The 27,762-nt window shown below is 38.8% G+C and overlaps 2 protein-coding genes across 2 annotated transcripts; both read left to right on the forward strand.

The window, feature by feature from the left end:
• Nucleotides 1-27,054, forward strand: nmnat3 (nicotinamide nucleotide adenylyltransferase 3). Its single transcript, XM_035953992.2, has 11 exons — nucleotides 1-114; nucleotides 7,472-7,615; nucleotides 10,017-10,200; nucleotides 12,084-12,169; nucleotides 14,294-14,707; nucleotides 18,445-18,623; nucleotides 19,945-20,046; nucleotides 24,140-24,308; nucleotides 24,592-24,770; nucleotides 26,581-26,682; nucleotides 26,899-27,054. Exons 2-11 carry the CDS (start codon nucleotides 7,504-7,506, stop codon nucleotides 26,950-26,952), a joined length of 1,581 nt encoding a protein of 526 aa, XP_035809885.2. The 5' UTR covers nucleotides 1-114; nucleotides 7,472-7,503; the 3' UTR covers nucleotides 26,953-27,054.
• On the forward strand, nucleotides 17,535-23,028 carry rbp1.1 (retinol binding protein 1, cellular, tandem duplicate 1). Its single transcript, XM_023282683.3, has 4 exons — nucleotides 17,535-17,693; nucleotides 18,445-18,623; nucleotides 19,945-20,046; nucleotides 22,403-23,028. Exons 1-4 carry the CDS (start codon nucleotides 17,621-17,623, stop codon nucleotides 22,451-22,453), a joined length of 405 nt encoding a protein of 134 aa, XP_023138451.1. The 5' UTR covers nucleotides 17,535-17,620; the 3' UTR covers nucleotides 22,454-23,028.
• Nucleotides 27,055-27,762: the final 708 nt, after the last annotated feature.

The raw sequence follows: 27,762 nt of genomic DNA on the forward strand, positions 1-27,762 counted from the left end.
GGGGTCTCACCCCGGTCAGGTTTCCTAAGCGGAACCATCCAGCAGCAGCTCCTCGGAGCGGCGGAGCGTAATAAGTGTGACACGCAGACAAAATATCAACAATGTGAAAGGAAGGTAATGAAATGAATTCCCACTTCTACCTTTAAACATTGTGTTTTGTGATTTGACCCTTACAATGTGCAGGTCTTCTGTTTTATTCATAAACTTGCGTTGGTTTTGTTCCCCTAATGTCGCGTTGCACCTGTACTTTAGCATGCTAAGCTAATTAATGCTAATACATGCTCAATGTCAAGAAGACTGCCCGTTGACTGACCGTTCTTGGTGTTTTTAACTGAAATAGAACTATTACGCAGTTTCGAGTCGTTATTACAATGGCGTAAAAAAAAATAAAGAAACCGTCTATAATGCACGTAGCTTGTTCCTGTTGGCTGTACACAACCTGACATACTTACCTAAGTCCACACTAACTTACATAACTAGAGGGAACAGTATGAGGTGCCACCTGCATAACAGTATTTACAATTAATACTGTAAAAGTAGGTCTAAACATACAAGCAGTAATAGTGCGATGAGAATGAAGAATCAATGATTATTTTCTGAAGTTAAAAAAAATCTAATTTCTATTGTTATGACTAGAAAAGGGCTCATTTTAGCCAAGAGTGAACGAAAAATTTGTCAGATTTTCAAATGATGACAAATTCTCGACCATTGAGTTAATCCACAGTCAGGTTTGTCTTTAAAGGACAACAATTAGATAGTGTGACCAGCAACCAGTGACTGTAAAATGTGGCTGTATTCAGATGACAAAAGAAAGACGGTTTGATTGAGCTGTTTGTGTGATGGATGCTGGCATGTCAGTTCAGGCTGTAGCCACACACTTGAATGTCTACAACTCCACCATTTGGCTTCTAAGTGTTTCAGGCAGCTCTGGGTGTCTGACAAGATTCTGTCCCCTAAAATGTCCATCAACCCATCGACAACCTCATTAACTATGTGTTGCAGATGTGTGACTTGTTGCTGACATGTAGTTTCTGGTCTATGACTCCACTCTGAATCAACTCATTATCATTTTCAGTATAGTGGATACCAGGGATGCCGAGTGCTGGAACAACAAATACTCATTTCCCTATGTAACAACCAAAAAAATGGAATGTAATAAAGTGTTCCATATTGCATTTATATTTTGTTAAGGATACTTATCTTGGAAGGTGACAAAGTGAACATCAGGTGGAAGATAAGCTTCCACATCTGTGCTCAAAAATACACTGTTAGATTGATTGTCACAGGAAACTGTCAGTGATATCAAACATGCTTGAAATCAGGTTAATTGACTGTAAACAACATTAGCTGGTGGGCGGAAACCAGTGGCAAACAGAGCTTTAGTAATCAGAAGTGAAGTGGTCATATTCTCCAGATCAGTAGTCAGACACTGAGTTCTCATCTATCATCACCTCATCTGTCTGCTGAGATGCTGGTGTGATGACGTTTTCTGGCACTGTCCCCAAACAATTATTATTGAACGAAATAAAGAAATTACACCTCAGGGCCTGTGATAATAAATTTGTAACAGAAATAGCACCAATGTCCAACGAGCTTACTTTATGTGAAATTAAATCATTGCTGCTGCTCTTGCTATGAGAAAGAACATCCCCTCACTCCCTTTTTACACCTAGAAAATCTGTTGATTGGTAGCCAACATGTGGGATGGGATCGAGTCTGTCCCAGCTGGCCTTCTGCCCTTTTGCTATTTACCTTTAAAGGACAGCAAACATTAATTGATCTGTGATATATTAAGAAACAGGTTAGTAGAAAAAAGACTGAAGAATATTTGTGTATTTTACTTTAACCTGCTCCCAAGTGCTTTATGCGCTGGTATTTGCTCTGAATATTCAGGAATAAATAGTAAAACTTTATAAATTATGAGATTGTTAAAAGAGGAGACACACAAAGGTTAGAGTGATGAACAATTGAAATGGACACATTTGTCACTTTCCACTAGTTTGTGGCATTTTTATCTCCCACTCTTACTCAAAAGTCTTTTTCAGTTTTAGATTATTCTTCATTTAGATTTAAAGGTATGCTTCTTTTAAGTTTTCATAGAGTATGAAAGAATCCAGAAAATATGAATAAGTAAGAAGCTGAAATCACAGAATTTTCTGTGTTTTTCCTTTAACTTGAATCAATTAAAAATGTTGCTGATTATCTTAACTAATCAATTAATCAGTCACTGTAGCTCTGTTGTTGGTCGGAGTCTCAATGTTGTAAATATTATAAATATTTGTAATTGCATTAAAGCAAAGAATGAAAAGCAACTTTATGTTCATCAGTGGATAATAAACAGATACGATAAATAAAAGTAGAAATGACACAAAAATAATTGACTGAAACAGCAATAAATGCTTGAAAGGTAATCTTTAAAATTTGAAAATTATTTCTAAACTCTATCAAGTGTCTTTTATCATTTTGAGTTAATTTCATGTTGAACAAATCTGGAGTCATTTTGGACCAGTTTCAAGTAATTATGGACAATTATTGGGTCATTATTTTTAGCAGCTGTCATTGCATTTTGGACAAGTCTATGTTACCTGAGACAAGTTTTAAGACATTGTGATTCATTTCAGACCCATTTTGAGACATTTTGGACAGTTACAGAACCATTTCATACAGTATTTGTTATGTTGCATCTTTTTTTGCATCCTTCTGGACAGGTTTATGTCATTTAGGAACATATTTGTCATTTTGAAAATGTTAAAATTCCAAGTCATTATTTATTTATTTATTTATTTATTTTTTAAAGTTTTATGTTGAAGAGGGGGATAGAGAGAGGGGTGAAAAGATAGAGAGGGATGAGGGCAGAAGCAGGAGTGAGAGCAGAGTGAAAAAGGCTGAGGGCAGAAGAAGGAGTGAGAGCAGAGTGAAAAAGGCTGAGGGCAGAAGAAGGAGTGAGAGCAGAGTGAAAAAGGGTGAGGGCAGAAGAAGGAGTGAGAGCAGAGTGAAAAAGGGTGAAGGCAGAAGAAGGAGTGAGAGCAGAGTGAAAAAGGGTGAGGACAGAAGCAGGAGTGAGAGAAGAGGGACAAAAGGGTGAGGAGAAGGGAGAGAAAGGAGGAGACATTATGGTGGCTGTCGGCTTGCAACCAGCCGCCTCACTTCTTCTTGTGCCACCAGCTCCAGCGACCTTTCTTCCTCTCAGTCTTGTCATCTTTGTCTTTGTGTTCTTTGTTCTTTGTCTTGGCTTTTTGCTCTGCTCTCTGCTCTCCATCTTTGCTTGGGTTCTGCTCAACGTTTGGCCCAGGCTTCTTGGTCCTTCTCAGGAAGCTGAAGCATCCCGTCTTCTTTTTCGTCAGCAACTCCTGCATGGCTTCATTTTCCTCCTGCAGTTCGTTTTGTTTCTTCAGGAGGTCGATCTTTTCTTTCTGCAGCATGATCTGCTGCTGCTGTAGGTCCAGTCTCTCTGCAGCCTCTTTTCTATGTTCCTCCTGAAATGCGCAGAGGAGCGCAGAGAGACCAGCCACCGAAGCCTGGAGTCGTTGGATTTCCTCTGCCTGCAGCTGGCTAGACTTGGCGTTGTTGTTCTTTTCAGTCTCCAGTGCAGCTTCTGCCTGGACTTTATCAGCCATGAGCAGTCTGAACTTTTTGTCCACTCCCTCTTTGGTCTTGAGCAGCACATCTCTTTCCACCAAGAGGTCCTCCTTCTCCTCCAGGATCTGGCTGCTTTCTTGCTGCAGCTGTTGGTTCTCCTTCAGAAGGTCCTCCTTCTCTGACAGGAGTGTTTCAAAATCCATCTGAAGGTTTTTGTGCTCCAGCTGAAGTAGCTTTTGCTGGTCTGCTGCCTCCTTTCTGGCTTGGTCCAGACGTGATTGGAGCTCTATGTGTCTGGAGAGTCTCTGCAGACATGCCCTTTTCTCCAGGGCCGTTGCCTGGTCTCTCTGGGTCTGCAGCTCCTGTTGGGTGGTCCAGAGTTTAGAGGAGAGACTCTTGTTGTTCCTCTCGAGTCTTGAGATCTCTTTCTCATACAGAAGTTGGTCCTGCTGCAACTTCAGGTTCCTCTCTTGAAGCTGTTTTATCTTGTCTTTCAGTTTTTCAGCTTCATCTGGTTTTGGAAGGTTGCCTTCCACTGATGCAGCTCTGCATGCAGCGCTGAACATCCTTGTGCTGGCTCTTTGGGTGTGTTGGGCCATCGTAGTTAAGCAGTGTTGAAGTGTTTCAGTTCTCAGTGGTTGGAGAAAAGTCCTCAGTTGTCTTCTCAGAAGTTCCTGGGAGTGCTCTGATTGTCTGAAGAAAGTCGACAGATTTATATGTTTCAGATCGGAATGTATGACGTCGTTCTGACGTCCCGATGTGTTGTGACATCATAATGTGGTGTGACATGTCGGCCTTCGATGCTGTTGCTCGGCAACAGGACACACACTGTAGACGTTCTCCAACTGTAGCGCTTGGTTAGCTCCAAGCTAATTTTAGAAAAAAACTTCTTAATAAGCAATAACACGATTGTCACCTCTTTACGTCGTTTGGGTGGTTTGTTTCAATCATCCAGATCCGACGAGTTTAAATTTATTGTCTTAATAAATCAATAATTGATAAAGTGCATTTCGATCAATGCTGTGTTGACGGATTTTTTAAAATGGTTTTGACGTTCCATAAGCTAATGTTATTGTCTTCCACGTTACACTCATCGGGTGGAATAAATTAACGAATCCCGTTCAGCTGTTTTGCACCGGATTTAATGTTAACTTCCTTCAGATGATCGCAACCATCATCGTCCTGACGAACGTTAAACTCCATTAATATTGTTCAGTCACTAAAGCGTCTTAGGACGAGCTAATATACGCTAGCTCTCTGCTAATCTTGAGGCTAATGTTATTAAAATGTAAGTGTGGACACGAAGCGTTCCGGAGCCATTTTATACGTCAGATGGTCATAATATCGTTTTGTTAATAGTATCAACTATATTTTGGTTTCCAAAATGATCGTGGTGAACAGATGTGCTTATTGTGCAGCAGCTGGGTGCAGGTAGCTGGACGTGAGGATGTCTCAAGCTAGACGGTGAAGTCAGAATAGCACATGTTCCCACTTTTCTGACAAAGTTTCACATAAAGCATGAACTTTAAGCACAAAATAAATCAGTGACGGTGGCAGGAGTGTCCATGTCCTGTTTGCACACTGTCAGGCAGAAATACATCAGCAGAAAGTTGTAACATCTATATATTATGGGTTTGCTGCACTGTAGTAGAAAAGTACATTACACAAATATTATTATTTCAGTAGTAGGAAGATTATTACTTAATTTGTCAGCGACTTTATGCCTCTTTTCTGGTTTGCTTGCTGCTTTTGTGGTATTACAATGAGTGCAAATCATTACATTTCTCATGGCACTCTAACAGAAGAAATGTCTACTCTCTCCTTCATCATTCCTCCAATGACAGAGCTGGTGATCAGTTTCCAGTTTCTCCATGCATACCCCAGTCAATGACCACTATTCAATCATCGAGGTGACTGAATCCAGCTATTTGAGTCAAAATCACTTGAGGATTTGATGAACTGACCTACCCAATTAGTGTAAACAGGGTCAGCAGATCCTGGATCTTTCAATCAACATACAGAAAATAGGCCTCTGATATAGTTTCAATGTATTCATTTTTTTACAACAAAATTCAAAATTATAGAGAACAGAACACACAAGACACATAGTATGAAACCACACACAATAGCACATCACAAATGCATCCTTTTCAAGTAAATACAATTCATGAAGACCACAGGATGGAATAAAATATCAAAGCCAGAGTTGAGCAGCTTCTAGCAAACTTTTTTAAGTTAATTTTGAAAGTGCGGATGGAAGTGCAGCTCTTCACATCATTTGTGGCTGTTACAGGAAAAGCTGATTACCCAAATGCAGTACAGCGAAATGGTATGGTACAATCTCATATAGAAGATATCCTGGTGGATCTAATAGGATATACCAAACAAAGTGAGGAGCCTGTTTAAAAGCAGGGACTTCTCTTCAGGAATTCACTGACCGTCCTGTTAGGGTATTTCCTCCGCTATAGTGGTTTCAAGTCACTGAAATGATAAGAATTGTGAAAAATAGAAGTTATAGCCAGTTTTGCTGATTTGGTTTTGATTTTCTCAAAAATTATAGATATTTTTGTTTATGAAATGCTCATAAATAACAAGACAGTGCATAGATTTGTGTTAAATATGGTGACACAAGCATGCAGTGCTTTAGTTGTAAATGAACCAATCATTTACTCCCTTACATAGTCAGCTCCCGAAGGCCCATTCTACAGCAGGAAGAACATTGCCCGTGTCTGTGCAATTTCTTACCCAAAATATAAATGCTATAAAGGACTGTTTGCATTAGTCTGCTCAGAAGCCTGAAGGTTTTTCATAATGGCTTTCATAGTTGGGAAAAAGCTCAAGTGCAAAATCCAGATAATAACTTCAGACTTCAAAATGCAGTGCGAATAAAAGTTTCGACAGAGTTAACCGGTTGCATAACTTTGTAGGAGGTTAGGAAACTGGTTAGTTGAAAGTGAAATGAGGTATTGGCTGGGTGCCTGCCAGAGTGGGTGGTTAAATCAAGCTGAACAGTTGCTGTTGTTAATTTCCCTCTGGGCTCTTTACACACACAAACGTGGACATTAAAACAAAACACCACTGCAGTGTCCGACTCCTGCAAAGCGCTGCCACCTTTATTCTTGCCTGCATTTCTGCGCATTTGCTGTCCTGATGATAAATGGGTAGAGAATAGAAACGCAGTGGGTTTTCCTCTCTGTGGGATCACCTACTGTATATAAACACTGCACTCATAGTTTGTAAGTTGCTTTGGGATATAAAAAAAACAAATGACAAATAGGTTGAAGTTAATTCAATTAAACTAAGCGTTTACAAAACGCCAACAAAAGCAGCAGGTACTTGAAAGTACACAGTGGCTTGTAGATACATAAAATGTTACTCTTTTTGCATATAATCTGTAATTATTCTAGAAAAGGACTCTTCTTGGTTGCTATAATAAAAAGATCATAAAATCAGTTCTAAAGGAGACAGTGGACAGTGCAGGGGCTTTTAAAATGGTGTCATGTACACTCTCCTTCTGGTCTTAGTCAACACACGTGCAGCCGAGTTTTAAAGCAGTTGTAATTGAAATATGTTCTTCTTGGGGAGACCAGAGTCACAGTAGTGAGTCCTGCAGCAGTCATGTCTCTATTGGCTTCAGAGAGAAACAGTCACACTCTGACAATGTTCTTCAGATGATAAAATGCATTATTAGTTATGTTTCTAATGCGAGGCTCAAAATTGAGATGTTGAGTGAAAGATGGCTCTGAGGTTTTTCACTTTTTGATGTGTGTTTGTACCAGCACTTGTAATTTCAGGTTGAGTGTCTCTCTTGCTTCCTTAAGTCTCGTCAGCTTTGTGTCACATCGTCTGACTCGCGCAACGTAAATAACATCTTCCTCTACTTTCCTCCAAGGTTCTTGACCCGGTGTCAGAGGGTGAACCAAGATGACCACCCGTCGTGTTCCACTGGTCCTTTTGGCCTGTGGATCCTTTAATCCCATCACCAACCAGCACATGAGGCTGTTCGAGCTGGCCAGAGACCACATGCACAGCACAGGTCAGATTCAAACACCACTAATCGTTTGTGTGTTTTATCTCATTTCTTGGACAAGCTTCAGTGCAGGAGCAGCTTCTCTAAGATCTCCTGTATGCAGCTCACTGAGTAATATTATTTCGTGAAGCAGTTCAGTCAAATGTTTATTGTGAAATATGTGCCTACAGAGGATTGCAACACAAGTCTGCTGCTCTTTAGGAATATTTAGATTCACTTTGTAGCCTAAAAACCTATATATTTTGATACTGAGTTTGATTCAGTCTCACTACTCTTTCTCTATTAACATTATTTTTAGCAGCAGGAGCAGCAAACAAACCCTATGTATGCTCCAGTTGGCAGATATACAAAGTTAAAGGTCGAGTCCTCAATTCTGGGAAAAGATTTAAACATTTAGCTAGCGGGCTATTAGGAGATATTCAATGAGTTTGATAGAAAGAGTATTGAATTAGAATTGCACCTATTTTATTTATTTTTATTTATTTAGCCTTTATTTAACCGGGTCGGTCCCGTTGAGATACAATGACCTCTTTTTCAAGGGAAGCCTGGCCAAGACAGCAGCCTGAGAAACATTAAAATTGCAGCAATTAAAAACAGACAACAAGCTAATGATGCAGATGTTTGTCTTAGGAGCTGATTGAATACAAAAAAGTCCATGCGTACACATGTATTATGTAAAATGGTTCTTACTACATCATTCTGAAACAAATGTGAGAATAAAGACAGAAGAAAATCTATCACTGGTTCCAAAAGGCTACAAACAATGAAGGAGAAACCGCATGTGTGGACTGATTGTGACGCCTCAGTTCCTCAATATAGCGAAAAAGTAACTGTACTTTTAATTGTAAACATGTAAAAAGTTGTATTAGCGAGGTTAGCACAAGCCATATTATGGCCACGTCCACATTGCACAGATATACTTGTGTAAACAAAGGAAGTAATGGCACACACACTCTCTAATACGCCAACAACTTTGCCATTCCTGTCTGCATGTCAATACTGCAAATAGAGTTGTTTTCACATTTTCACCCTGAAAGGATTTTTGCAAAAGGTCCATTTTCAGCGACTGCATTTATGTGTGTACAAAAGTTCAAAAAAACTGTTTTATGCCTGTGTGTATATGGATTAGGACTGAGATTTGCCAAGTTACCATAGACACAAATGAATGCTAATGCTGCTGTGTCGCTAGGTGTGAAAGTTGGCTTTTTGTCACACATTTACCACAGCAATTTTATTAAAACCATAACGTAACTGAGACTTAGAACCTGCAGTGGAGTTCTCGTGCACCATGCACAAAATAATCCCTTCCTGCTTTAAAATGGCTTTGATGTAACACAAAGTTGCCTTGCAGAATTTGCAGGTTCTATGAAGTTTTTCCACTCACTCCTAACAACTCGGTGCAGCTCAAGCACAAAAACTCACTGTCGACTCTGCTCCAACACTGTTAAACCACTCTGTGCTTTGCCATTTGTTGTAATATTTGAGGAATTCAATGTGTTCACACCACATACTGATTCCGAGGAAGAATAATGATGTTACCAAGGTAAAAAAAAGATTTTCACTTAACAATGTCTTTAACACTCGCCATTTTTGTGTATTTCATTGACAGCAATACAAGCAGTGCTAACATATGCTAATCTTTTTGAACCTACTGCGACCCTTGTTTTGAAAAAGCTCACTCACTCTTGGCTTTGTGTTCTGATGTGAGCCGCCACACAGTCCCAGTCTCAGCAGACAGTCTTTTTATACAAACTCACAACCATTTACATCCTAAAGCTGCTCTGAGTATGAGCCCTGGTCTGGTCACATGGTCATAATGACATCATTATGCCGTAAGAATTTACCGGTCCTGAGTCAGCTGTCTCATTCTAAGATCCTTTGTGAATCGATGCACAGTGCAGCATTTCAGTGCGTAGGAACATTAATGCTCTTATAGTTCCCCTTTAAATCCTTACCTTTAAGACATCAGCTGACTAGCTTGAGGTTAACTATCAGAAATTACTGTGAGCTGCACATAAAAGCTGTTGTTATTCTCCTTTTGCTCAACATTTGTACTGCAAATACATGTGTTTTAACTTGTTTTATTAAACATAAGATTTTAGCACAGTTTAATCTGCATTCCCCTACCAAAATGTGAATTTGAAAACTTTAAATCTCTTTGAAGCTGCTTCTAGACTCTTAAAATTGATCCTTGATTACTTTGATTCTTCTCTCCATTATCAAGCGTCTTGATCATTTCATTATGAAGATTAATTGTAGAATGTGACATCAAACGTGAGATCTGACACAGCATTAATAGTATTAATATCAGTATCTCTAAGAGAGTCTTCTTTCTACTGAATCATATTCCATTTTTTAATCAGCTGTCCTGACCCAGAAATGCTGCATTAATCTTCTGTCCCCTCAGGCCAGTACCAGGTGGTGGGTGGCATCGTGTCTCCAGTGAGTGACGGCTATGGAAAGCAAGGCCTGGTGCTGGCTAAGCATCGCATTGCAATGGCAAAGCTGGCGCTGCAGAGCTCCAACTGGGTCACAGTTGATGAATGGGAGAGCCAGCAGCCAGACTGGACAGAGACAGTGGTCACTATGAGGTATAAAACATTTTTACTGCAAATCAGGTTTAAAATGTCCACACATCTCAGGATATACAGTGGAGAACATGCAGGAAACGAAGGGGTTATACCAGTTTCCTTTTTTCTGTCACCCATTGTCAAAGCACCTCACTGATAATTACATCTGCTACTATAGTCACTTTTAATGACTGCACTCAATAATTCTCTGGCTGTTCACTGTTTAATACAAACTGTTTCAGTGCCTAATCGGTAAGGAGATTTACTCCATAAAAATGTCATTTTTGCAGAGTTCAGAGGAAATGCAGTTGCTGCAAGTGATCAAACATTGTGAAATTACATTTTGTGTCTCCAGTTAAAATATTTGGACCTGATTGCTCGTATCGTATTAGTATTGTGCTGTTCTTACAGATTTGCATATTCAGTATTAGCTGAAACTTAAGTTGCTGTATGGAAAATCACCCTCAATTTTCATGCCACATCATGGTAGGTGTTAATGCACGAGGAAACCGCTGCACCAGCAGAGTTCACAGAGGTGCTCTCTGCTTTGCTGCCTCTCTGCCAGCCCTTCATTATGCCAGCTTCAACTGTTTTTGTAACAGACTGTTACCAGGTTCCCTGCACCTAAATTATGGGTCTTAGTCTCTCTGGGGCCGCCAGACTAGTCTGGACCCATATGAGCTCTGAGTTCCTCATGGGGTGAAATTAGGGGCACAGGCTGTTAAATTCATTGGCGGAGAGGGAACGGAGCGGTTGCAAAAGGCTGTCTGGAACATGAATTTGTTTGCACAGACGCAGGCAGGAGGTGCTGCATTCTGAGTAAGAAGACTTGAAAGAAGGGCAGCTGAGAGTTGGCTCACTCATTATCACAGATGCTTACTGGGGAGAAATATGACATTTGTTTGGCCCAAGGGAAGCACTGAATAGAAAACTGTTGCTCACTGTATATACACACGGCAAACATACAATTACTGTATGTGATGTGCACATCAGGGATACTCAGCTTGCTTTTACCAGAGGTCACTTTTACAAAATAACAGGAGGCCAAGGACCAGTTAATAAACAAACCAAAATATTTATCAGATTAAGTGAATTAAAACCGAAAATCCTGCGAGACTTTTTTCTTGGAAATGATATATTTTCAAATGAACTGAGTAACCGCCAAGGCATGATATTGAGCATTTACTATATAAACAAACCGCAGTGTGAACCATTTTATATCACTGTGAATTAGAAAATGGTCAGCAGGCCAGCCGGCACCCTGCTGGGGATCTAATTTGGCCTGCAGATCATAAGTTGAGTAGCACTAGTGTACATGTTTGGGCTCATCCACTTGCAGCATTTGCATCATTCCACTTGTTTCATTTTATTTATTATCTTACTTCCCTGATTCCCATTTTTTAAACCCCTTATGGCTGGCACAAACACTCCAAACACACACAAACACACACACACCTCCTCCTCCTCCTAGCTGGTTGTCGATAAGCCGTTTTAGCACAACGCAAGGCCTGATCAAGGCATGAAGTGGACTGTTGTCCTGAGGCTGTTAGTAGGCCACACTACACACCATCTTACTTCTGGCACACACACACACACTCACTCACAAACACACACACATTCAAAAGTTCTGGAACAACCTTAAGAAGCTTTACTTGAAAACAGTGGAGTTTTTCATTCATCTATTTTTAAGTTCCTCTTCTGAGTTTAATAACGCTTTATTAGCATAATGTTTGGATTTAATAACAAACTTCCTGAGCACATGCATAAACAGAGTAAAACTGTAATTAATACACATAAACAGACACAATATAGTTACTAAAAATGAATGAATAAGTGAAACATATTCATAAAAACAAGAGAATGAACAGTCTCAGTCTGGCTTTTTTCCTGGGCTTATTGGACAGGTATCATTATGGGCGTATTCTGAAAGAGTATGAGCAGAACAATGGGACACACTATGACTCCAGTGGAAACATCGCTCCTCTCTCAAGTAAGTGCCTTTGATTGTGGAGAACTCGGGAACAGATTTGAAATCTTTTGACCACTGACTGTTTTCTGGCATTTTATGCTTAGTTTTTATTTGCATCATTGGCTGTGAATTCTTAACATCCATCATTTGGTTTCAACCGTAACATCTGAACTTGATGAACTGCAGATGTTCACGGTCCCCAAGGGATTACTTTCCTCTGTGATTCCCTGACTTCTCCTCTAGCGCCACCAGCAGGTCATAGTTTACCCTGCGGTTTGTGTTGCCTTTCTTCTCCACCTCAGCTGTGCTTTGTGTTCAGTGCAGCTTAACTTAGCTGGTAAACATGGTAAAGATTAGAGCTACTAAACATCAGCATGTTGGCGTTTTGAGCGTGCTAACATTAGCATCGCTGCTAGAAAGTCTGCAGACTCTTTTTGATATTAGCTTGATATTCGATCTTTAACAAGCGTTGCAGGGGAAGGATTTACATTAATCCCACATAATGTGCCTGCGCTTAACACGTGCAAAGTAGAAGTTTAATGGTGCCCTGTGGTCCTGACTAACCGTAGTTAAAGATTATCAGGGATGGCTGTAACGGTTTTCTGTGAGCATGTGTGTGTATGAATGCTTATAGGACTGAAAAACTTACAAATGCATAGCTTGAACATGTGTGACCGTGATGCTTGTTATATAACTGAAAGCTGGCCAATCAGTATTCAGAACGTTTTCAAGGATTATCTATGATTTATCAAAAAATCATTTACAGGGATATCTTTTGGGTCCAACAGCTTGTTTTTTGTGTTTTTTTTTTTTTTACACTACATTGCATAAAGATGGCAAAATCTATGAAAAATAGAACATTGGACTGGAAGACCCCTGAGATCCCATCAGAGATGAAGCCGATAAAATATGTATTCCTTTGGCAAAGGCTGACATTTTTTTTTGTGACGGAAAGTCTTAAGTTTCCTGGCTGTTCCAGTCTTCCTCTTATTCCAATTTATGTGGGACGTGAGTCTTCTTAACACAAGTTCACACAGTTTTATGTAAAAGTCGAATTCCTTGAATAATTGGTGTTATTATGTGATTTGCTTTCACCTCCAGCACCACGAATATCTGAGTTGTGTAATTTGTAGAAATAGTAAATCAATTTTAATCATGCTGTGCTTTTTTATTTGCCTGGTCCGGACTCTGAATGTTCACATTCTGTTTCTTTGATATTCACATCACCAATGCTTACAATTTACAACTTTGCTCCTCAGCAGCATGAACACTCTTTGAGGAGACATTTCACTGATATATTATTGGAGTGCATGTTTTTGTGTGTGCGTGCGTGCGTGCGTGCATGTGTGCGTGTGCGTGATTGTGTGTGATTGTGGACTAGCCAGCTGGCAAACACCCACTGGACTCTTTCCACATATTCAAAACTAGCACCACTTGAGGATTATGTCACTCTGCCATCATAATTGCTCAGAAAAGGACACGAAATGAGGACTGAAATATCAATGATTCAGTAAACGGCCAAATCACAGAGCAATCATTTTGGGCTACAATCGTTGGAAGGAAACCAATGAGGCTATAAAGGTTAAAGCAGAACTGTGCAAGTTACTGATGAGTGAGTAGAAAACAAAGTCCGTTGGTACTTTTAGAAGGTATTCTTTACATCAGCAAGCATTTTAAACTAATTGTAAACTGCTACCCTTAATTTTTGAAAGCTCCAGTGTGACTGACAGCCTGCTTTATATGTTGTTTATGTCATACATATGTCATACTTTTAACCTTTTATGGTAAATACTCAAAGAACTTCCCTGTCACCATTTAATTCTGCCTTTCTTCTTATACCCCTGTGCGATATCTATTATTTCTACATATATTAGAACATATGCTACATAGGTATTTTTCTACTTATGAATAATCTTTGTAATATTAAAACTTCAGTCAGTATTTCTATTCATAAAAGCATCTGTGAAATACTACTGGCATATGCATTACTGTTGTTTCTATAACTAGCACTAGTATATTTTGGTTTATTTTATTTTTGTACTACATTTCCTTAATGTTTGCTCTGTCTTTGCTGCTGTAACTGTGCAAATTTCCCCACCGTGGGATTGATAAAGGCTTATCTTGTCTGATCTTATCTAACCTTAGGTCCGTCTCCAAGGCTAAAGCTTCTATGTGGAGCTGATTTCCTCGACACCTTTAAAATCCCAGGCTTGTGGCGGGACGACCACGTGGAAGAGCTGGTCGGGCGTTTCGGTCTCGTCTGCGTCAGTCGAGGGAGGCTGCAGCCTGAGCGGGCCGTCCACGAGTCGGACACGCTGTCCAGCCACAGACAAAACATTTTCCTGGTGAGGGAATGGGTGAGGAATGAGACGAGCGCCACGGAGGTCCGCCGAGCGCTGAGACGAGGCCTGAGCGTGAAATACCTGATCCCAGACACTGTGATAGAATACATTCACCGGCACAACCTCTACACAGAGGACAGCGAGAGGAGAAATGAGGGCACAGTGCTGAGACCGCTCATCAAACAGGCTCACACACCAATGAAGAGTCTGGACGACTGATAGACGGAGCTGAACATGGAAACCCTTGAAGTGTAAATTCACTCACTCATCAGTGCTTCCCTTCAAGGATTGGAAGCTCCGTGTACGTCCTCTGGACTGCAGCTTGGAAGCGGTTTGCACAACCAGTGAATGTCTACAAAGAAACATTATTTGGCTTAAATGTGTTTTCCAGGCATCACTCGTTTTGAACAGGAAACATCGATCCAGATCCAGTGTGATGTCTAGAGCATCATTCACATGAAGAGCTGCAAATAATGAGCCTCATCTTTATGTCATAGTGTCAATTACATATGTTTTCTAAGTGTTTTTCATCTTTGGTAGTTTTTACACATTTCACATCATTGCAGTTGGATAAAGTGAAATAAAATCCTGTATATTTAAAGTATTTTTGCCTGAATTCTGTTTTTTTTCCTGTCAACTCAAGGCTTTTTCCATCTCTGCTCCTGGTGTTTACACAGTCCGCCATCATTTATTAAAACAGATGTAGCCATTCAGCATTAATCATTGAATAACTGAATCATATCAGAGTGAAAACAAACTTGAAAACATCAAAAATATCCATTATCCAAGAATCTTCTTTTAATAACAGATCTGGTCAGATATATTTCCAATCAATTTTCTTTTCTTTTTATAAAATATCTAGTGTGTATCTGTGTGTGTGTGGTAAAAGAGCACAGCTTAACCACTATGCTACCAAGTTTTTCAGCTGCAGAATGGAATCTGTATCTTTTTTTCCATTTCTTCTCATATGGATATCATGTGGGTGTCTCTGCTCTGCAGCAGCCTCCCAACAGCAATTCATCCTGGATCTATTCAGTTTCCCCATTATCATCCAGCAAAGGATTTAAACTAATCCTGACAGTTGCTCAGCTACAGGAGGTGTTTTCTCACTGAGGCCAATGGCTGAAAGCACGTCTGTGCCACTGATACTGAAGGGTATCCTTTGAAAGATGATGATAAAGAGTGTGTGTGTGTGTGTGTGTGTGTGTGTGTGTGTGTGTGTGTGTGTGTGTGTGTGTGTGTGTGTGTCTTTGCCTGTGTTCCAGTCTGTAAAGGATTTAGACAGTGGGTTGACTGCAGCCGACCCTGAGGAGAGATTATCAAATTAATTGAGTCATTTAGGCAAGACAAAAGATGTGACAGGCATATTGTGCAGCATTTCATTCTTCCATTTGGATGATTTTAAGCCCTGGTGATGATGCTGTTGTACTGTGACTATTAGCCTGGCTGCTGTGCCTATGAAAAATATTCACCCCCCTTGGAAGCACCAATTGGTGTTAGAAGTCACACAATTAGTAAAACTGAGATCATCTGAGTGCAGTGAACACGTCTCAAGTGACTGCAGTAGAACACCTGTATCTGGAAGGTCCAGTCATTGGTAAATCAGTGGTCCCAGAGTAAAATCATCAAGAAACAGAAGGAATATGGCACAAACATAAATCTACCTAAAGCAGGACAAAACTGGACTGAGAGAGACTAGTGAGGGAGGCCACCAAGACACTAATGACTCCTCTGGAGGAGTTACAAGCTTCAACAGCTGAGACAGGAGAAACTGTGCATACAACATATTAAGTCTCAACTATTATTCACTAGAAGGCATGTGGGAGACTTTGAAGTCAACTGAAAGAAGGTTCTTTGGTCTGATGAGACCACAATTAAGTTTTCTGAACATCACACTAGACACTATGGCCAAAACATAAACACTGCACACAATCACAAACAGACCATCCTCACTGTGAAGCATGGTGGTGGTGGTATCATGATGTGAGGATCATGTGAGCAGCAGGTGCTAGAAGGCCTGTAAAGGACAAGGGTGAAAAGAATGCAGCAAAGTATAAGAACATCCTGAAGGACAAACTAATGGAGTCTGCATTAGAGCTGCAACTTGGAAAGAGATATGTTTTCCAGCAAGACAACAACACGAAGCACACAGTCAATGCTACACAGAAGTAAGACAACAACAGGGTGAATGTTCTTAAGTGGCCAAGTCAGAGCCCAGATCATAATCCATTTGAGAATTTGTGGTTAGACCTGCAAAGGGCTGTTTACTCATAATCCCAGTCAAACCTGACAGAGTTTGAGCAATTTTGGTGTAAAATTGCCGTCCATGCGTGTAAGGCTGGTTGAAATTTATCCACACAGCTAGAATTGCTACCAAAGGTGCATCTACTAAATGCTGACTTGAAGGGGGTGGATACTTATGCAGTAAGTTCTTTTACATTTTATACTCATAATTAATTAGAACTAGTAGAAATCTGTTTTCACTTTGACATGAAAGAGTCTTTCTTTGTAAATTCTTGTCAAAAATTCCAGATTATATTGATTAGGATTCAATGTCGAAAAGTAATAAAAGGGAAAAACTTCAAAATAAAGGATGAGCACATTTCATAGACAATGTATGTTCTCTATATAACCAACTTTAATAGAACTCTAACTGATTTTTACTTCTTTAATTTGACTCTTAATGGCCCTGCACTTTGATAAAACTCCTTATTTAAAGATCAAGTTATACAACACGGCTAACTGGCAGGCCAAATCCACCACACGTGGAATAAATGGGCCGATTATTAAAGGAGGTGGATTCATTCTAATCCCACCTAAACAAGTAAGCATTCTCCAGCATAAATCCCACAAGTGTTTGCATGTTATGTATGAATGCGGCATGTCTCCTACATGTAACATGCAGGGAAAGCTGGTGAGGATTGAGGGGTTATTGACCGTGTGAGGGAAGTGGGAGGGCCAAACTATTTTCATAAGAAAAAAAAAGAAAGAAAGAAAGAAACTCTGTAGGTAATCGGATTAAAGTGAGTTTGGTTCAAATTGGGGCTGCGCTTGTTGCACTTCGTCGCCTGCATCCCTCCACAGCGGACCTCCTCAGTGACTGGAAGTAGAGAAACAGCAAACAGCCAAGATGCCTGTTGATCTGAACGGATATTGGAAGATGATTTCCAGCGACAACTTCGAGGAGTACATGAAGGCTTTAGGTGAGTTTGTAGCAGGGTAGTAGCAGTCAGGCCTGGAAAAGATAGAAAGCAAAACTTACGTTAAAAACCTATAAGAACTCCCGCATAATTTGGATTTTTATTTTGAATGAATTCAACACAAATGTTCCATGAAGCGAACTGTACTACACTGTAAAAAGTGTACTTGATCTGAAGTTAAAATAAAGTACTTTTTAGAAAATATCTAATTTATCTTTTTGTTTTGGTGATGTCAGTTTACTTTTGTGGCATCTATCAACTTTAAATTACACTTTCTCCCTTTGAAATGGTTTTCTAAAAGTGCAAACTCATATTATTATATACTATAGTATAATTGTATGTCTAAGGTTTACATTTATTAAATTTGTTCTGCTGCAACACAACCATCAGCTTCTTCTAGTACAATTACAGAATAAAGAACATGAAAGAACTGAATAACAAATAACAAAATCATGTTTGACACTTTATGTTTGAGTAAAGCAAATGCTTAAGCTGGAAAAATTGAAATTTCCAAGTTGACGATCCTTAAAATGGACTGCAGCAATGCCGTTTGAAAGGCATCAAATGATTTTAGCACTTCTGAGTGGCATTATTATTACTTTTTAACTTCATTTAGACAAACTCAACTCCACTGCATGCTACCAATTACATCAATTTATTAAATTTTTTTAATGCATATATGTCATGAAATGCACAAAGAATTCACTGCTTCTCTTTGTCTCCTGTTCATTTTCTCACCTCACTTGGGGACCAGATGTAAATGTTGCCATCAGGAAAATTGCCAACTTGCTGAAGCCTGACAAGGACATCACTCACGAAGGGGACCACATCATCATCAAGACCCTCAGCACCTTCAAAAACTACAACATGGACTTCTACGTGGGCAAAGAGTTTGAGGAGGATCTGTCTGGAGTGGATGACAGGAAATGCATGGTGAGTGTTTGATCTGTGGGTTTAATAAATGTTAATTAGTGCACGGATGATGCATCACAAGTCAGACCCCGAAGGCACTAGTAAGGTGCTACGTTCTGTAAATTGTTTAACGTTCATTCAGCTTAGAAACATAAATTCCCCTACTGCATTATAAATGTAAGTTAATGGCACAGTTAATTTTTTAGTTCATAGTCTTCTTAGGAGTGTTAAACCAGCTGAATTAAATTTGCTGAACTTGAGAAAACAAGATATTAAGTTGAATTTCTTCTTTATTTAACCTGGAGAACTTAGAGCCTCAGCTGTTAAAATCAATGTAACCAGTGTAAGTAATAAAAAAAAAATACTAATAATAGAAATAAAAGTGAGGCTCTTTCTGGTTATAGTGAGATAAATTATAAGTCTGCAAGTGCAGGGACAGAATTCAGTACTTTTTGTCATGTTAAAGCTGTTTTGATTACTACAAAAATGAACAACTATAACTTGTTTAACATGTATTAAAGGCACACAGCAAGTTTTCCACCATGTCAGGTTTCTCAAACCACAGAAAAAAAAAAATTTCAGAGTCTCTGGGGAGCTTGAACTTTCTACTAATGCATTCTGGGAAGTTGAATAGAATAAAATAGAATTAGACAGTAAATCAGTAAATACAATGAAGCCTGCTTTAATGGTAGTGTTGTTTCTTATAAATGTATTGTAATATGTAAAATTATCTCTCATTTGTTCATTCATTCAACTCATTTTTTATTGAATCTTTATTTAAGTGAAGTTAATTTGACTACATTCCTGTACGCTGTTTTACAGTGCAGATAAATTGCATTACTGCAGGTGTGTGCACTTGCGGCGCTGACACTTAGTCTATATAAACCCTCCAGAATGCAGCATAATGAGCAGATACTGTGGTGATATCTGGTCATTTTATACAAAACTTTCCTCCTGCTCACGAAAAACTTTCCTCAAACTTGTCACACTCTTGTTAGTGAATTGATGTAATGAAGACTGATGTCAGACACTGCAAAGAAAGAGCCAAAGTGCAGACTTTCAGTTAATCAGTCTGTGCCACTGAATACTGAAGAGATTGAAAGATTATCTGTGGTGTTAAAACCCTTTTTTGTATGCTGATAGGCTGATTATAGAGAAGCTGTTAGTGATTTGGAGTGTATCTAGGAGAGACAGAAGCCACATCTGTCTGCATAGGAAGATTTTATCTGAATAATTATTTGAAGTGGGGGATGAGGAACACTTTCATAATTATAAACTGTACGTTTCAACCAATATGTGCTGTTCTGAGATGCATCTTGCACTGTGATCACATCTCCTGCAGACCACCATCACCTGGGAGGGCGACAAGCTGGTGTGTGTGCAGAAGGGAGAGATTGAAGGAAGAGGCTGGACCCACTGGGTGGAGGGAGATGAGCTTCATCTGGTAAGAAAACATCAGTTCCTGCCATGAATATTAATATATGCAATTTGGACACTTTAATCCAAGTCCAAAATGCCTCTCAGCACTGTATGTGCAGCGCATATATTTTAATGTGTCTCCACTATGAATTAGCCCAGTATCTCCAGCACTAGTACCATTAGTCAGTGTGGTGTGCGGACAGAAGAGAAATTATTTCTGAAAGTTACAAGTGTGTGGCTACGACCAAATAATTCATAGTATTTCTGCATAATAACTGCTTCTGAAGTTAGTACTTCAAGGGGAAACCAGACAGGCGTACTTATTTTGATTCCCCACCGTTCCCTGCAGATCTAGCAGAAAGATTGATGCGAGATGCTCTTTCATTCGACTCTTGTGTTGATCAGGATGAATTGAGTCTATCCGACATGTACCCACAGCAGCCATGCTTCTTCATCTGGACTTTGCATATTCAAGTCCAGTTAAAAGAACTTCAGTGACCTTTTTTCAAACATCTCTTCTGTGAAATTTATAGCGGCCTGCAACGAACATTTCAGAAGACTTTAAAGTCACGACTTGCACATTAGCATTTTCATTAGCTCAGCATTATCAGATTTCCCTCTTTATGATTACTGCTATCAAAGCTAAGTAAAAATAATCTGCCAAATTATTTGGTTTAAGTGGTGCCGACAGATGTTTTCAATCAGCAGCCATGAAATTAGTTATTAGTGGAAAGTTTCCAAGAGCTCAGACAGGCCTTGGATATGGAACAACAGTGACCTCTAGTGGCACAGAAGGCATTGCAGGTTGGATGCATACTTGGAAAAGGATAAAATGTACTGGAAAAAATGTTTTTATTTAGGGAAATCCGTGCAAGTTTGGTGTTGTTTTTTGTGTGCATGGGTTGAGAAAACTCCATTAAAGATCTCCGTGTCACAGATTTAGATGAACCTTCTTATTGACCAAAAGCAGTATTCATATCATGACTAAATTTCTTGTCTTGATTGTGGTTGCAACACATTTTCCAACAACTACTGCACAGTTCTGCATAATATTGGGGGGAAAAAACCTGACATTGTGATGTTTTGTTTTTCGGAGATGCATATTGAAAATACAGGAATTATCACCAGATGGCCTGAATAACTCTATTTACAACGAATTATTCATCCTAGAATGATTACAGTGATTACGTTGGGGAGTGCATCTGCATAGAAAGTAAAAGACAATTTTTGAAAAGCTGAAAAAGCCCTTTTGGAACCCTCCTCACATGTTGTAACACTGGCAAAGGCATTCAGAATAGTTTTCAGCTCTGGATGGTGTCGCACTCATCATGCAGAGCTTTGTGGAGCTGCTTTAAATGAACAAACACTGCAGCCAGAGTTCCTGCTTCTGGTCATCATCCTTTCTGTAGCTGAAATATTTCCATACAGCGAATGTTTCTTTTTGCAACCATGTCCTAATTTTCAGTGCATCCTAGATGACTTAAATCAGAGAAAATTATGTTTTATCAGACTTCTCCTGCAGAGTAATCATGTAAAATGAGAGCCCTGGAGGTTATATTTTAAATCAAGCAGCAAAAAATGGTTGCTATACCTTATTCACATTGCCCTTTTTGCAATGTCAGTATTGTGCATTCACACATCCCAATGCAGATGCTTTAAAACAATATATTGTGGAGCCCTGAAAATTAACTTTCCACGTTTTGCCATTTCTCTTGGCAGAACTAGTTTAAGACAATGAACTGTAAACTGCCTTCAAGCTACATTTGTTATTTTCCTTGTGAATATCAAAGCTTTACTATCTGGAGTTTCTTTTCTTTAATGTGACTGTTGTAATTGTTTTCCCTAGCTCTTGTGAGTGTATGCTGTTGTCTGATTAATGAATATCTCTAATTGTCTGCTCTCACTTGCAATCAAAATGAGGCTACCTGATGAAATAAAGTTTAATAATCTGGAAAATACATTGCTCAAAGCTGAAAAGAATCTTTTTACAGCTTACGAAAAGTTAACATTTTAGTTTTCACAGGACGGTGATGTAATGTAGAAGTAGGTTAGATTAGTGTGGAATGGTATAATGGTTATTTGAAATACTGCATTTTCAGTGTTTCTTCCTTTATCGATAACTGATGCATTATTAGCGTCTCCTACTCTGACTTACTGTTGCTAACTTGGACAAATGTCATCCACATTGTCTTCAGGTTGTTCAAGTTTTCCTAGTTCTTGCTCAGCTACGGCATTAAAGGGCTTCTTACTGGTTAAAAATGAAAGCAATTCCCATTAAACTTACATTAGTTGACATCCCCTGCTAACTCATTTCTATTTGTCACCATTGCTTTACTAAGTTTTTGCAGGTTAATCTAAAAATTGTGTTTGATTCTCTGCAGGAGCTGAGAGCTGCAGGAGTTGTTAGCAAGCAGGTCTTCAAGAAGTCCTAAAGCAGACGTTGCCCCGAGCCGACAGATCGTCAGATAAACACATCTGACACAACCTGGGCCTCTGATGCACAATCCAACGTTCCTTTAGTCTCTCCTTATATCCATGATCTTATTCTGAATATTATTTTCACCTCATTTATATTCCATCTACACCGTTGCCTTAATTTGATAAAGCCAGTTCATATGGGGCGGATATAAAGCGTTGCATTTAACATCATAAACAGCAATGCTCTGTATTTGTCTCTGTTTGGCTGCTTTGATTAGCAGGATTAGATGGGATGGATGCAGGTATATTGGGGTGTAGTTAATCTGATGGATGAACCAGATTGATGAATGAAATAACAAGAGGGAGCCTTATGGATGAGTTGAAAAGAAAAGTCATATAATTATTAAGTTATATTTTCCAAATGATTGTTGTGGATGGAAAACAGTAAGATCTCAGTCTGAACTTCTTTACTGATACTTACTCAGCAGAATACATATCTGATATCATAAATGTATATATTCTGAATTCCTTTGGGACTGTGCCACTGATAGTAAAATGAATCGATCAATAAACGAAATAGTTCTCAGCAGATTCTTTTGTCTTTTTTTGGGTGGTTAAAGCTTCCAATATATCTTTATTTTCCCATTCCCACACTGAAATAAACAATCCTACTGCAGTTTGAAGTTAGAAGCTCTTTTTATCTGCCTTTGCAGCCATGCCAGAGGAATCTGAGGTCCTCCACTTGTGAATGAAGCAGACAACTCGAGCTGCGCTGTGCTCTGAATCAGCTAATCTGTCAGCTCACTTTGCGCTTTGCCATTACCAATTGTCGAGTCTGTAGAAGCTGTCTAACTCACTTGCTCATTCTCTGCTGCTGCTGCTGCTCACGCTGCTGTTCTGGCTCCTGCTGCTTCTTGTGCATTCAGGCCCGGCCACCATCTACCTTCAGGCTCTGTTTATTTATGATTCTCCAGGGGGTTGTTATTGATTCCTCCCTGCTCTTGCTCTGGGTGGTTAGAAACTGATGATCTCAGGGAGAGGTCCGAACAGAGTCAGACGCCAAAGAACTGCATTTATTCTCAATAAAATGCTTCCTAAATTTGTGTGTTGTCTGGCTGGAAGTCAGTTACTCAACTCTCTTGCTCTTATTAGATCGCAATCTAAAATATGAAGTCCCCCTTTGCTCTTATTGTTACTTCAGTTCTTTCTATTCATCTTAAATCTCAGTTCAAGACGTGTTTGTTCCAGCATGATAACAGCATAAAACCCACACTGTTCTCTCTTTAGAAGCTGCAAATCTATTTCAAATAAAAAGTTGTACACAAATAATGATTTTTTTTCCCCTGCAACAAGCTGAACTTTAAAAACCTTTGCGTTCAAAGTTCACACATTCTGGTTTAGTATCTCAGTTTGCCACAGAAAGAAAGATCAAATAAAGAGAAAGAACTGTTGGCACATGTTACAAAACAGCTTCTCCTGTCTGTACATTGTACGCTGCAGCGTGTGCATGTGTATTTGCTTAAAGGTTCATGTGAGAAAAAGAGTGATGGTGTGTGGGCACCCACTGATTCTGCCCTTAGTAACCTCCTCCAATGACCGCACAAAGCCTGAAAGAAAAGGCCGAGTCTCCCTCCCTCCTCCTCCCAAACAGCCGCCCCTGCCAATCGTCTTTAGGCAGTAGAGTCACTTATCAATAATTCTCTGCCCTCGTGCCCCCTGACCTGCATATAAGCAAGGGGACAGCCTGCCCCTTTCCCTCCTGCCACCGTGTAAAGTCTACCACACCAGCTGCCACCATGCCTGCAGACTTCAATGGAAAATGGATACTGGAAACCAATGACAATTTTGAGGAGTACTTGAAAGTGTTGAGTAAGACACCTTTAATCTCATGTTTGGTCTGAAATGTTTTAAATACATATTAAAATAGTGTTAAAGGAGCGTTGTGACACATTTATACAAGCTGCACAGGTAAAACATTCATGCTCTCTCAATTTTTCTGAGAGCATTTCTGTTGGGTTTCAGTATAGATTCTTGTAAAGTACAACCAAAAAAGGCAAATTCAAAAATTATTCTCAATCAAAAAGCATGCTACATAATTTTTTATTATTTGAGCTACAGACTGTCTAATCACATGTCGCTGTTCTGCTCCCAGATATTGACTTTGCTACCAGGAAAATTGCCATCTCCCTGTCTCAGACCAAAGTGGTGACCCAAGATGGAGACAAGTTTGAGTTCAAAACACTGAGCACCTTCAGGAATTATGAGCTGGCCTTCACTGTAGGGGTGGAGTTTGATGAGTACACGAAGGGACTAGACAATAGAAACATCAAGGTGGGTTCACCTCTCGTGCATGGAGTCCATAATGTGTCCATACAAGAAAAGTATTTAGATACTTTACTGAAGTAAAAGTAGGAATTCTACAGTGTAAAAGAAAATCTGCATTCAAAATTGTAATTGAGTAAAAGTGCAAGGTATTAGCATCAAAATATACTTAAACTAGCCATTATGTATGCTGGTCCAATTAAAAATCATATACTTATATTATACTTTTAGATTACAATAATTAATATGTATATCACTTTCATTTTACACTAATTTTGACATTACCATTCTGAACGTGCAAAATAACTACAGATTGAAGCTTTAAAATAAATCTAATGGAGTACAAGCATTACATAAATTAGAAACAGGGGGAGGAGAGGATTTTTCCCTCCTCGGACTGATCATAAAATCGCAGCAGATATCAAGTGTTTTTTTGTCTGGCGGTGACGCAGGTTTGCCCCCTCAGTAGGCTGGAAGCTTCCACATGCCGGAAGAACACGAGCAGCGAGGAGGGGATGGAGATAGACTGCCAGCCTGAGGAGTCCATTGTCTCTGCATTTGCAAGGCATTTGCCTTGGAAATGTAGTGGAGGGAGAAGCAGAAAATAGCACAGCATGAAAATACTTGACTAAAATGCAAGTACTTCAGAATTCTACTTATGAGATACCTGAGTAAATGTATTTAGTTACATTCCAGAGAGCTCTCAGTGCTGAGAACAGACTGAAGCAACCAAATATAACATGTATCGTATATTATACAGAGATGGGCTTCTATATAGGATGGCAACATTGCGCATGGAAAAAAAAGAAAAAGGGAATTCTATAACACCCAGTTTATATGGTAAACCACTCAGAGTACAGCAACCAGAGTACTGCACAAAATGACTAGCCAATGATGTTCTAAGCGTATTGATAAAATCTTTTTAACTCAATAAAATAACTAGATTTAAATAAACCATATACACAGCTTACTCTGTAGAATAACTATCTGATATGATATATGTATATATTCTCAATTTCTTTGGGACTATGTTACTGCTAGTAAGGCAATCAGTCAATAAATGAAACAGCTCTCAACAGAGTCTTTTGGGTTTTTTTGAGTAGCTAAACCTTTCATTATATCTTTACTTTCCCAATCCGACACAGAAATAAACTATTGTTAGTGCAGTTTGAATTTAGAATATCTTTTTATTTGCCTTTGCAGCCTTTGCAACATTTTATTTCTAAAAATATGTTAAAAACGGTAATTAAATAAGAATAATAAGAAGAGATATCTAAAATCTCCTCTCCTAAAGCCTGTGATTCTAATATGTCAACAAAATGAGGCAAGAATTCTGAATCTGGTTTTATTCATTGCTTAGATTTCCATTGTGGAAATATTTGCAAATACGTGCATGTGTTGATAGATAATACCTCATACTGTATTTACTCATTCATTTTCCAAAAACTTTTAATATTGTCTAGTTGTAAATAATTAACTGGGGAAGTTTAATGGTGATATCCATCTGTTGAACATTTGAATGTAACAATAATCTTAAACTTATTGTATTATCACTGTAGTGTACAATTACTGGATGCTTTTGAGAAATCAGGAAGACAAATTTCTCTTCACACGGTTGTAAAGGGTTGTTGTTAGAGCAATCATAATAAGTGTGTATTACATCAACCAAAAGCATGAATTGGTGAGTCGTCATGGTTGCATTAACCTCAGAACAGCCATGTGAGCCTATGAGAGGGGAATATCTATCACAGTGTTCAGTCAAAAATAAAAATAGAAAATCTGTTATTTGTTTAAAAAGGTTTAAAATGCTGTCTTGCAGTGTTTGGTTATGTGGCAGGGGGACAAGCTGGTGTGCACTCAGAAAGGCGAGAAGTCCAACCGTAGCTGGAAACACTGGATCGAAGGAGACAAACTCTACCTGGTGGGTGACAGTATTGATCTTCACAATTGGATTCCTGTGAAATTTCTGAACCGTAACTTGGGCTGATATATTAAAGAGAAGTGTGTTGGATTAGTGGGAGGCTTTGAGCAAAAGAATGGGACTGATAAGTTTAGAAGTTTTAACACCGTTGCTGCTCTCATACTTTTTAATGAGTTCTTTGCTGAATAACATGAGCGGAATTAATCTCTTCTACAGGAGCTGACGTGTGAAGATGTAGTTTGTCTTCAGGTGTTCAAGAGGAAAGAATAATATCCGGTTTCATTTTTTCAGTTAATAAAATCAAGGTTAATACAACTTTACATTTTCCAGTTTATCTAAAGAGAAATAATGAATAAAGGTGCTTTGAGAATATACTGTGTTGCATTTGAGTTGTTTGTATTATTTGCTATTATAAACAAACCTCATGTTTGGGTGTTTCTGATTAATCTAACAGTAAAGACAGTAAAATGAGAGTCATGAATACTTAATCCATGTTTTTCTTATTGAAACACTTGTAATAAATATAACTTATAATTATTCACATAGCCCTTTAAATACAAGGGTTTACAAAGCGCCTTGACAGACAACAGTAAAAATAAAGTTAAAAACAAGAAGACAACAGATGCAAAAATGTAAAATGTGCTATATCAATTTAAGTCAAGTCACCATTATTTATATACAGCAGCAAATCCAAAGCAACTTGTGAGCAAAAATGCTTTTGAGTACAAAAATTAGACAAATTTATCTAAAAAGATGAAACATTAAGGTCATGGAAATATTTTTCATTATGTAAATTTAAGCTTTATATTGCAATTAAGGCCCTTCAATATTATATAAAACAAAAATTTATCAGATTAAATTAAATATTAGGGTGAGGATTGTACAATATTGTTTATGAAAATATGCCTGATTTATTGACAAAAAACACTAGACTGAAATAACTCCATTTGACAATAAAGACGGAAGACTGATGCTCAATACTTACCTTGACTTGAAGTCACTAAAAAGAATGTGGTTGTGATCATTGATTAGAATCTACATTTCTGCAGCCAAATTAAAGCTGCAATTAAATCTTCATTC

Source organism: Amphiprion ocellaris, chromosome 10 (assembly GCF_022539595.1).
Source record: "Amphiprion ocellaris isolate individual 3 ecotype Okinawa chromosome 10, ASM2253959v1, whole genome shotgun sequence".
Classification (NCBI taxonomy): Eukaryota; Metazoa; Chordata; class Actinopteri; family Pomacentridae; genus Amphiprion; species Amphiprion ocellaris.